Genomic DNA, 12,395 nt, shown 5'->3' on the forward strand with positions numbered 1-12,395 from the left:
CTGGCGGCGCCACATAGACCAGTTAAGGAGGCGTTGGGCTAAGGACAGCGCTGACTCTCCGACGGCTGAATCCTCGGACGATGAGTGGAGACCCCCAGAGCAGGCGGTGAGTACCGAACTGCCCGGTACTGTCCCCGAGTCAGGGCAGACCCCTGTGTGCAGGGCTGAAACCCCAGTAGAGTTTGTGCCTGAACCAGGTTGTATTGAACCCCACACTGACCCACAACCTTGTGTGCCCATAGCGCCTGCACCGCTTCGCAGGTCTCAGCGTACGCGGCAAATGCCGACTTATCTCAAGGACTACGATTGTAATAAAGTAATTTGGAACAGTTGATGTACAACGGCACGATTTGAATGTATGTAAATAATAAAACAAATGGGATGATGACTTAACTTAGGGGGGAGGAATTGTAATGTATTGAAACGATTACATGAATCACCTCATTAGACTCCTATGTTAAGCTTCGAGCCAAGCTAGGGCTCCTCTGACCGAACTTCCTATTGGTCGCTTTGTAACAGCGACCAATCAGAACAGTACTATTCCCTGGGAGGGAAAGACTCCCATTGGTCCTTAACTGAGCAATCTCATTGGTTGTTATTTGTAAATAGGCGTGGCTACATTAGCCCGGTTATGTTTAAAAGGAGCATAGCTCCCACAGTTTGTTGTTCTGGTTTCTAATGCGTTTGAGTGCTTGTTCGTTACTTCCAATAAAGCTGAATCACTTGCTGAATCACTCTACGAGTCCTTTGTTAGCGCGATCTAACAGTCCAGTGGAGCTTGAGTGGTGGATGTTGCCTTCTGACACACTTCCGGTGATGTCAGGGTGTGTGGCATATGCAAATAAGTTATGCTAATGAGTTATGCTAATGAGCTCCTGCACCTCTTTTTCTACGAAATGACCCCTGGCTACATCAATGTGTCCTCTTGCCTTTGTTTGCAATACAGCCAGGCTTGATCTAACACCTGCAGTCTGTAGACCTCACTTGGTGCAAGGAAAGGTGAAACCTGATTTATATTCAGTGTTAAAAGAAAAACAAAACCTAAACTTTAAATCTTTCTTGATCAAAACAAATTCAAATGTTTGCCTCATCTTTCCTCTCTCTTAAAAGTGCCTCCACAAAATTTTCTCCTCTTCCCTTGTAGGGAAGAAGCTTTTTTTCTTTTTCTTTTTAAACCCTTTTTTTCTTCTTTAAAAATGGATATGGTAATACTGGAATACAGGAGGCACACAATTGAGTAAAAACAATGACTGAGATGTAAAGTGCCTTGAACATTTAAACAAATGCTGTATTAATCATTATTATTAATAGCATCTATGCCTTTGATGATTAAAAAAAAAGCAAATTCAAGGATAGGCCTATCAACTGCTATCAGCCATGAAAGCTAAATAGAACCTTCATGTTCAGAGGCAGTTTACGTCTGAATACTGGTTACTGGTGGTGGGGGAAAACATTTGCATAGAGCTGTTATCTTTGTGCTCTGTTTGTGGGCCTCTTAGATGCATCTGGACCCAATAAGACTGATCCAATGAGTCTCTTTACATAATATTATACTGATGTAATCTTTAAAGAAACCTGCAAGGCAAATCGGTATTATTACCTCAGATTGCAAGGGTAGATTTCCCAAGGCTATTAGTGAGCTGATGAGAGATTCAAAATGATTGATCAGTCTGTTGGTCACTATGGTGACTTTTGCTTTTAAAATTGGGACTTGTTCCCATTGGTATGCTAGCTGACAAGAACTGGGTTTAATCAAATAAGCCTGCTACCATCGCTTGGATGGGGGGTTAGTTAACCCTGCATCTCAAGCCCCATTATTTTATTATATTTTACAGAACTATTGTTTTATTCTTCAAGATTTTTTACCAAAAAACCCACAACCCAATGAAAACCTATCAATTGTAACTGACAATAGCAATTATAACCACTTATCAACACTTCTCCATTCTTCAAATATCTGTAATATATGTAAAGGGGGGGAAGTAGTGACCCACACATGAAGAGTGCTTGCTACACTGAGGGAACCAAACATGGAAAACATGTGTGATGAATACGTTTTTCAGAGTGAAGGGAGAAGATGCCTGGAATATGGTGGAGTTGCTTCTGTTCTGTTGTCAGTATTTCTACTTTCTTTCTTTCTTTAGCTCGGTCCTGTGGATTTGCTATCCCGGCACCAGTTCTAAGTTCCGCTACTACCATGCTGATCAGGTTTCGTTCAGATGAATCAGAGACTTTTGGTGGATTCAGAGCTACATTTTCATACATTCCCATTGCAGGTAAAGACAATACAAAAGTAAGTCCCCCTACCCCTCCCATACATGTATTTCCTACCAATGGTATTTATAGTTTGTATACCAGGTTGGATCCAGACTAAAATTTCGGTTGACAGATGGATAGGTGTGATTTCTGCCAATTCTTCTTTCCTGCTGCAGACCTCAGATTTGCCTCTCTTGCTGTTCCTGAGGTCCCCTGTCCCCAGGGGCAGCATTTCAGGCACATCAACGGGCTGCAGCAGGAGGAGTTTTCTGTTAGCGGAAAAATTAGTCTATATCTGTGGCTGTTTTTTCTATAGCCTTTATAGTCCACTGAATAAAACCAGCTGGAGAGCTGGGTTAAAGTTCCATCTCTACTGCGATTCATAGCATATCTTGGACAAGTTTCTCTCTCTCTCTCGGCTTCTCCATCTAACCAATGCTGTTTTAAAATAAGATAATGATTTGTAGGAATAGGATAGTTCAGAGTAGCATCAAAGTAAGAAAACACATTGAACTGAGTATAGCAGCATGATCAGGGGTCATTTCCTGCAGGAGCGCACAGGAGCGGAGCTCCGGCAGTAAAGAGCCCAGGGGGCGGGCACATGCAACAAGCCCCGCCCCCTGCTCCCAGCAGCCCTCAATCAGAGCAAGAAGCAGCCAGGTAAGTTGCAGTGGGTGTTGCCTTCTGACACACTTCCGGTGATGTCAGGGGGTGTGGCATATGCAAATAAGTTATCCTAATGAGTTATGCTAATAAGCCCCCACACCTCTTTTTCTAAAAAATGACCCCTGAGCATGATAGATCATGACAAACCCAAAACGAATTTAGGCTTCAAGCTCATCTCTAAAATATTTGTAGCAACAATTTCTGAGGCTCTTTCTAAGCTCTTTTTCTTTTCTTTTTGCTGCCAAAAGATGTGATGATGGCTGTTGGTTCAGATGGAGTTAATGATTAGACAGATTTATGAAGGTCTGTCACTGACTATTAGCTGTGATGTCTTAATGGAATTTCTGTGTTCTTCGCCTTACCAGTTGTTGTGGACAAACAGGAAGGAAGGGTGCCTCACTTCACATCCAGCTTATGGGCTTCCTGGCTGGACTTGTGGTATGATGCTGGACCTTTGGTATGATCCAGTGGACAGTTCTTAAGTTTTTACCTCCATAGTATGGTAATATATAGACAAAAGACAAAATTTTATTAAGCAGAGGTAGCCAAATTAAGGAACCTTTAGATAACCTTTGGATATAAACCATACAAATGACTCATGTTATATTCTTTAAGATAAATGCAGCAGGAAGTTCCCTTGAGACATACTGATAATGAATCTGTAACTTTTGGTTTTTCCTAGATTTAAATATATCAGATACAAGCAGTGCAGTGATAGTTCCTGATCCTGAACAAATAAATGACCCTGCAAATGCAGCTGACATTCCTGGTAAGTCATCTTGTGTCAAGGAATTCTTTTGAAGAAGTGGGAATGGGGGGGGGATATAGAGAAAGTCTAGGCTTCGATTTGTGGAGTCTAAACTTTGCAGAATTTGATTTGTATTCTCGGAGAGTGTCAGAACGAATTATGCAGAGTAACACTACTGGATATTATGCTTTCCTAATGAGGCTGATGAGGCCAAGTAAAAAAAAAAATTCTGCAGATCACACCTCAAAAGCCTGTGCCTTTTATAACAAGCTTCCTCTCTTTAATTTATGCCTGAAGCATGGTATTAGCCATTGTAGGTATATTTAACTTCACAGGGGTTTGTTGAAAAACCAGCCTGAGTCGATTGTGCCACTGGATCCATTGTGGTGGTATAAGGCTAAGCAGAAATGTCAATTCTGTAACAATTTACTTGGAAGTAAACCCCACTGAAGATAGTGGACACTCTTCAGAGGAGATATACTTAGAATCAAGCTGCTTGCTTAAATATAAACTACTTCCAAATAGTAAGCAGAATGAACAAAATGTAGACACCATTATGACGTCCCTGGAGTTTCCCCCCCTAATTTGCAGTAATTTCCCCTCTCCATTCTGTGTACTCAGATGACCTTTGTGGAGTAGCATCAAATCAGCCAAGGTTTCTTTTCAGTCGGATAACTGGAGGCGAGGAAGCTGTACCCTACTCCTGGCCTTGGCAGGCTAGTATGCAGATTTCAGGTGAAAATATCTGTGGAGGAACAGTTCTCACTAATATGTGGGTGGTCTCTGCTGCTCACTGCTTTACATACAGGTAAATATAATATGTAGAATGTTATTGGTATTTACATAGTGTTCATTCAATAACAGGAGAAGAAATGCATTCTTCAGTAAGTTTTTGCTGATTTTAAGTGAGCCAAAGTCTGCTTCTTTGTGTTATCTGTAAAGTAACTGTCCCTGGTTCTTCTGACTGCAGAGCAGGGTTTTGCTTCTTGGTCTCCATTGGTGAATAAGACTGTACAGAGGTCATTTCGGGGGGAACGCGGGGGAATGCAGTTCCCCCCGGGTGAGGTGCGGGGGGCGGGGCACATGATGAAGCCCCGCCCCCTGCTTCCGGCCGCCCCGCTTCCAGCCCTCATTCAGCCAGGAGGAGGCAGGAGAAGAGGGAGGGTAAGTTGCTTCCTCCCCGCCTCTCCCCACCCCTGCCTGCCTGGGGCCAGGGAGGGCCTTGGCGGGGCTTCCTCGCACTCCCGCTAGCCTTGCAGGTCCACCGCCGGGCCCCTGATGTCAGGGGGTGTGGCATATGCTAATGAGTTATGCTAATGAGTTCCCCTAGCTCTTTTTCTACGAAATGACCCCTGAGAATAAGGTACATCTCTATACCCACAAAAGGGAGTCTGAGCTATCTAGTCAGCAGGTCAATCTTATAATGCTACTACATCAGTGGCTGAGATAAAAGTAACTGAAGCCCTATGCACTGTCAGCAATGGACAGCAAAAAGACAAAAACAAAATTATTTTAAACACAAGATAATGCAGCAGCACAGACATTCTGCATCCATAGCAACTTCACCCTTTCCCTGCTTACTCACAGATTGTACATATGTTCACTGTAACTGTATATTGCTGCATGTTGCTCACATTTCCATGCACTGAGATGACCGAAACTTGGCCAGAGACAGATTAATTGGTGAGAGATATCAGCCTTTTTGCAGGCTGGCTCATAATTATATACAGGCCTGTTTTTTATTTGGTGCCTTCCCCTATTGTGAGTCATTACAAACCTGCCTGGCCCTTAAATGATATTTTGTGCTTTACGTGTGTGCAACATGGTTTTAGGCCACTGAAGAAGGCCCTCAGGGCCAAAATGCTTCTGGTCTAGTGGGTTTTTTTAATGTGATATTCACTTGTGCGATTTATGATCAGTAGATGTGCAAGTCCAGCAGGCTGCTGTATAGGATACGTTTAGTTTGTATGTATTGTGTTTTAATTACTTATTGATACACTGTGTAATAAATACTTTGTTGTATTTTTTGTTTGCTACACTCAGCCTTTTTAGGACCTAACTTGTTTTTCGGGTTGGGTTTGTTTCCCTTTGCTTTTCCTACTGTGTATTGCTACATGACTGTTTTAGAATATTCATACTATAGTTTCTTGTTATAACCAAAACAAACGCCCAAGAAAGAAATGAGGGGTTTTTTTAATGAAGAAGGTAGGTAGAAAGGTAGAAAGAAAGTCCTACCCTGCCTAGTCACAGCTAATTTTCCAACCATTGAATAAAGATAAAAGCCAGGGCTATTTTGGGGGCAGGAACGCACAGGAACAGAGTTCCGGCTGGCTCCCAAGTTGGCCACACCCAGCAGGAACTCATTAGCATAATAGGCCACACCCAACAGCAGAAACTCATTAGGATTGGCTACATTAGGGGTGTGTGGCCTAACATGCAAAGGAGTTCCTGCTACAAAAAAGCCCTGGGTTTTGACAACAAACAAGGTAAACAGAATAACAAGCAAAAGGTGGGTGTGGCTGGATAACCACACTTCTGGTAACATGGGGGTGTGGCCTAATATGCTAATGAGTTCCTGCTGTTGGGTGTGGCCTATTATGCTAATGAGTTCCTGCTGGGCTTTTTCTACAAAAAAAGCCCTGATAAAAGCCAATCCTCAGAGAACTTGAATCAGCTCAGTTCCTCCTCTAGCCAACCGTTGAACTGTAGCACCTATGGGACAACCTACTGATGACTGTTGGTTCATACTAATAAAACTAGGCCATTGAAGACGATGGCCCCAAGATATAGCTAGTTATTTTGATTGTTTTATTTAAATTGTATCTGTTTCCTATTTGAAGCTGCTTTGGGTCCTGTTTGGGAAAAATTCCGGGGAATAAATATTTAAGTATGTTCAGAAATGTGAGAGAGACCATTACTGCGTGGCAGTAAATGATATTCTTCTGCTTGAGCGTAGATGCTGGGTACTCTGTATAAGCTGTCTGGTAAATTCTGAGATATTTTTCCTTCTCACTATATGCTCTGCAAAGGACACAATACAGAGATCTATGGAGAGTGGTGGTTGGAGTCCATGATATCAAAGCTCAAGAGCCAAACAGTCAGGTTAGTACAAACTGTTCCTCATAACTGAAAGAAGCTTAAAATTTTCCGGGCCACCACCCCTTGGCTGCATAAATTCATCCCTAGAGCCCCCCAGCCTACCCTACAAAAAGTATTGTTCAGAATAGCAGTTTGCCCAGCCATCTAAGGAAGGTAATAACAATAAAATTCAGAACAGTAGCAAAGCTTTTCAAAGTCTGATAGTCACTTAGCAAGAATCTTAAGATACCACATCTAGTAACTATTTCACTGTTTAGTAAATTCTTAATGCAATGGATGGGTGTAATGATTTCATGTTTAACTGTGTGTGTGCGTCTTTAAAAGTTTCGTTGTAGGACTGTGTGATTGGCTAGTGTGGTTGAAACAGGCAGGTGGTGTGATTGGTGAGTGAGAGGGGGAGGGGTTTTGGAAGTGATGCTGTGTGGATGATATTTATGTCTGTCAAGAGTGTCAGAGTTGGGACAGTTGAAAAAGACAGTTGTTAAGTCAGTTAAGTTCTGTCTCTGAGAGAAGGAGACACATTCCTGTGTGGGATAAGTTGGTCCTGTGTATGAAAAGACTGAAGCAGTCTTGTATAATATAAGAGTTCTGAGTTAAATATTTGTGTGTGAAAGGAGAGACATTCAGTTCTGTGTTATAGGAGTTATAAGCTGAAAGCTGAGAGTCTAGGAAACAGTAAAGATTATATGGACTTGAAGGAAAAGTGTTACAAAGTTACCTATGAAAAATCCCTGTCAGTAGGGAGCAGACTGTGTGTTATACCTACTTTACTAGTTACATGGTTCTACCCTCGTATTTATGCTTATTTAAATAAATCCTATTTCATTCAAGTATGCCAGCTCTGAAAGAAATTTCTCATGAAACACATAGACCCTCATGAAAGCCTAAAACCTCGGTCTACCTAACCAGTAATAACAAGAGCAAAAGCATAAAGGTTTGGAAATCCTTTTAAAATTTCCTGGTGGCAGCCAGATATATACAGTAAAATAAAACATAAAGAACCCTCTTAAAGTAAAACCAGACCTCCCCAGTTAAGGGGTCGTCACAACGGGCTTGAGGAAGTGATACCCCTGAATTGCAATTGAACTCCAGAAGACACAGATCTCTCCCCCTGGAGAAAATGGCTGCTTTGGAGTGTGGACTCTATGGAATAATATCTGGTGGAGGCCTCTCCCCTCCCCCAAACCCTGCCCTCCTCAGACTCCACCACAAAATCTCCAGGAATTTCCTCAGCTGGAGCTGGCAACCTTAGTCTCCCTCCATGCCATTTTCCTGACTTGCTGTGGTCTCAGGGGTGCTTTATTTGAGACGTTTGTGTAAGAGACTGTTGCTTAAACATTCCAGTTATAATTGAGGTTGGTGACCCATTCTACCACAGGCTACTGTTTATCATGAAAGGACAAGATCTTTTTTAGAACAATTATCCAGCTAGGCTGTCTGCTGCTGCAACAGTTCAGTGTAGTGGTTAGGAATGCGGATTCTAATCTGGGAGAGCCTGGTTTGATTCCCTACTCCTCCACATGCAGCTGCTGGTGTGACTTTGGGTCAGTCACAAGTTATATCTGAGCTGTTCTCTCAAGAACAATTCTTGGCAGAGCTCTCTCAGCCCCACCTACCTCACTGGGTATCTGTCATGGGGAGGGGGAGGGAAGGAGATTGTAAACTGCTCTCAGACTCCTTCAGGTGGGGTATAAATCCAACTCTGAAGATCTGCAAAGACCTTAAAGATGAACACAATTTGTGGCAGGATATGAGCTTTCATGAGTTACTGCTCACTTATTCAGATAACATTGAGAAGTAACTCATGAAAGGTCATACCCTACCATAAATTCTGTTAGTCTTTAAGGTACTATTGGACTTTTGCTCTTTTCTGCTGCTACAGACAGACTAACATGATTACCCATCTTGATCTACCTGCAAAAACCTTGAATTTGTTTAAGAAGAAGAAGAGATTGGATTTATACCCCGCCCTTTACTTGGAGTCTCAGAGCGGCTTACAAACTCCTTCCCCTTCCCCTCCCCACAACAGACGCCCTGTGAGGTGGGTGAGGCTGAGAGAACTCAGCCACAAACTGCTCTTTTTCAAGGACAGCTGTGCCAGAGCTTGTGCCTGACCCAAGGTCACACCAGCAGGTGCAAGTGGAGGAGTGGGGAATCAAACCCGTTTCTCCCTGATTAGAGTCCGCGCACTTAACCACTACACCAAACTGCTTTCCATCTTCTCCTTTACTGTACTGTCATGCTTCTCTGTTTCTAGAAAAGATCAGTGAAGAAGTATATCATACATCCAGATTTTAACAGCACTACAATGGACTCAGACATTGCTCTGGTACAGCTGACTGAACCTTTAGAACTCAATCATGTTCGTCCTGTGTGCCTGCCTGAGAAAGATGAAAAAGTTGAACCTTCAAGGGTTTGTATCATCACAGGCTGGGGCATTCATAATGAAGGTATGTTTACTTTCTCTCCGATTGCCCTTAAAAGCCAACAAGAATATGTTAGCACCTCTCCGAAGCCCGGCCGGTTCTGGGGGGTCGAGGCGGGTCCAGGATGGGGGAAGAGAAGGCTTCAGCGTGGACGTTGCCTCAGAATGCCGACTGCCTAAGTTACTTTACTCTTGCGGCCATGGCATCCTAACCTCTATTCTGGGCACGTATGAGTGGATTGGGCCACCAGGACCCGCCGCTCCCTCCTTGCATCCCATTACATAGAGATTAGGTGTATCCTCACCGGCAAACGTCTCCACTTCCTTTATCCTCCCTCCACCACCTGGCCCGCCCCACCTCCCAGGCTTTAAAGCAAATGCGCCATGGGGCTGAGGCCAGCCCCTGAGGTACCCCAGACGCATTTCCCCCACCCCTCTTCTTCATGGTCAGGCCATCATCGGGGGGGGTAGGTGGGCTCCCCCTCCCCCGTGCCCTCCTTTGGCGGTAGGGCTGCCTCTGGCTGGGTGATGCGGGAGGATCCCAGGTCCCTCTGAAAATCCTCGTAAGGGCTCTCCTGTGTTTTGATGGCAGAAGGTGAGCACTCCAGAATGGACCTCTCTGAGGGGCCAGGGGGATCCTCGCCTGCACCTTTCTTCTCAGAACCAGACCCGCAGCTCAGGTTCTGCACTCCCTTCCCACAGTCTTCCGGGCCATTGAAAGGCAGGAGGGTGTCGGGAGGAGGCCCCTCCTCACAGAATAATTCTTATTTTTCTTCAAAGAGAGTGGTAGAAAGGAAGGATGTAGAGCGCAAAGGTTAGCTGATGCATATTAAGGAGCATTCTTGGAAATAATGTTTTCTACCTGTGAAAAGCATACTGTTGGTGGTGGTGGTGGTTTTTAAAAAGAACTGTAATTCCACCTCCCCCTCAAGACAAAGAAAAATCAAGAAAACTCCAGCAACTTGAAGTTCCTATTTTGGATTCTGAAGAATGCCATAAATACTACATGAACCATTCTGGAGGAGTGACCAAACAGATGTTCTGTGCCGGATTCCCTGCTGAAAGGGACAAGGATGCATGTACAGTAAGTTGTCTCCGAGTATATGCGTTATGAACAGCCAGGAGCTCACTCGATCTAAAACTCTTAAATGGATACTGCGGTTATGTTAGTGGAATCGTTCTTAGTGGAGTTAAAAGTGAGCTCCTCTGAGGGTGTTTTGGGGTTTTTTGGGTCGTTTTTAGTCAAAACCTCTTAGGCATTTTTTAAGGGAGAATGATTTGGTTATGAAGGCCTGATTCATTTGAGTTTGAGGGACTATTGCCTATCTAGCATGTTCTGTCATATACTTATCCTGCCCATCTCCCAAGGAGATCTGGACACTATACATATGGTTACCCCCCACTTTTTTTTTCCTTACAGAGGTTTAGCCCTTCCCATTGTCATGTTTTCCAACCTGAAACAGTCCCACAGAGCTATTTGCCCCACTGCAGAAATGTATGTGTAGTCATGAGTACATGTAAATAAGGCAGGGCTTTTTTTGTAGAAAAAGCCCAGCAGCAACTCATTAGCATAATAGGCCACACCCAACAGCAGACACTCATTAGCATATCAGGCCACACCCTTGACAGCACAGCACATTAGCATATTAGGCCGCACCCCCATGTTACCAGAAGTGTGGTCATCCAGCCACACACCCCTTTTGCTTCTTATTCTCTTTACCTTGTTGTCAAAACCCAGAGCTTTTTTTGTAGCAGGAACTCCTTTGCATGTTAGGCCACACACCCCTAATGTAGCCAATCCTAATGAGTTTCTGCTGTTGGGTGTGGCCTATTATGCTAATGAGTTCCTGCTGGGTGTGGCCAACTCAGGAGCCAGCCGGAACTGCGTTTCTGCCCAAAAATAGCCCTGTAAATAGGGATGGGCTTGAATTTTGGCCAAAGTCTGTGAACTGAAGAGCTTCCATGAACTTCCACAACTTTTAAGGCAGTTCATAGTGGTTTGTGAAGAGCAGAAAGCAGGGGTTTAAATGGCTCTGAGCCCCACATAGAAGCTTTAAGAAATGAATGCTTGAGATTTTGCAATATATTTTGTGAAACCTCAGTGGCCATTTGGGGGATGCCTCATTTACTGTCAGTTGCTTCAGTTACTGTCGGTCATAGGGGTAGTAACACTGAAAAAGGTAAAACACTGAAAAAGATAAAAGACGGAAGGAAACAGGGAAAGGGAAGAGGCTGAAGGAGCTGCTGGGAGGAAGAAATAGTATGGGGAGGGGGATACAGAGAGAAATGAGATCTCCCCGATAACTTCTCATGGTTTCCTTTGTAATGTATAAGACACAAGATTGTCACCCATGCTTTTGAAAATAGGGTTGCCAAGTCCATCTTCCACCCCCAGCGGGGGACTTTGGGGGCGTTCCTGGAGGGGCGGGGCATCCCCGACGTGATGACGTCACATTGGGGACGTCTGCCGCCCCCCCCCGGGCCACTAGTTTGTCCTTCAGAAGATTCAAGTTACTACACTCTTCATGGAATAATAAGCTGGGGATCTGGCTGTGGAAGAAAAGATTACCCAGGAGTGTATACAAACGTAGCTTCTTTTGTCGATTGGATCAATCAGCACATTTCTGGAACCAGTAAGCCTCCACGTTCCTTTTAACAACAGCAGTTACTCAATGTAGTATGGATGCCTGTGATCTTAAGGGACACCATTCTCAGGAATAGAAACCACAGCATTCCCAATTGGGCCTGACATAGAAATGTCACACCCTTTGCCTTTTATGGCCTTTTGGACCCACTGTTTACATTTCTTCTCTGTAACTCTGTTTATCTTAACTGAAAATAATACTTAGAGTTGCCAAGTCCCTACCTCTTTCCAGTAGGGGGAGAAGCTCCTGGTCCAGGATGTTCACACGCATGTGTAGCACATGCGCACCGCAATGACATTACCCGGAAGTGACATCATCACGCTAGGCATGTTGCTGGGGGACGTTCTAGCATTCGGTCTGAAAACTCTATGATAGCATAGAGTTTTCAGGCTGAATGCTAGAGCATCCCCCTGGCGACGTGCCCGGTGCGATGATGTCACCTTCGGGATGACAGCCCGATTCAGGCACTTCGGGAGCTGGGTTTCCCCGATGGTCGGATCCAGGCTGGCGGGTCGGGGGGCTCTAGAGCAGGCAACCCTCCCCCCCTGGGGATCTG

The 12,395-nt window shown here is 44.3% G+C and overlaps 1 protein-coding gene across 1 annotated transcript in view; it reads left to right on the plus strand.

Moving 5' to 3' along the window:
- Positions 1 to 11,827, plus strand: part of OVCH2 (ovochymase 2) — a gene marked incomplete at its 3' end in the record, with an annotated part of 47,315 nt that extends 35,488 nt beyond the window's left edge. Inside the window, exons 14-20 of the mRNA XM_015412748.1 lie at positions 2,145 to 2,276; positions 3,605 to 3,691; positions 4,292 to 4,478; positions 6,700 to 6,772; positions 9,027 to 9,219; positions 10,127 to 10,285; positions 11,669 to 11,827. Coding sequence (XP_015268234.1) covers positions 2,145 to 2,276; positions 3,605 to 3,691; positions 4,292 to 4,478; positions 6,700 to 6,772; positions 9,027 to 9,219; positions 10,127 to 10,285; positions 11,669 to 11,827 — 990 coding nt within the window. The remainder of the gene's footprint in view (positions 1 to 2,144; positions 2,277 to 3,604; positions 3,692 to 4,291; positions 4,479 to 6,699; positions 6,773 to 9,026; positions 9,220 to 10,126; positions 10,286 to 11,668) is intronic.
- Positions 11,828 to 12,395: the final 568 nt, after the last annotated feature.

Source organism: Gekko japonicus, unplaced genomic scaffold (genome assembly GCF_001447785.1).
Source record: "Gekko japonicus isolate JY-2015 unplaced genomic scaffold, Gekko_japonicus_V1.1 scaffold821, whole genome shotgun sequence".
NCBI lineage: Eukaryota > Metazoa > Chordata > Lepidosauria > Squamata > Gekkonidae > Gekko > Gekko japonicus.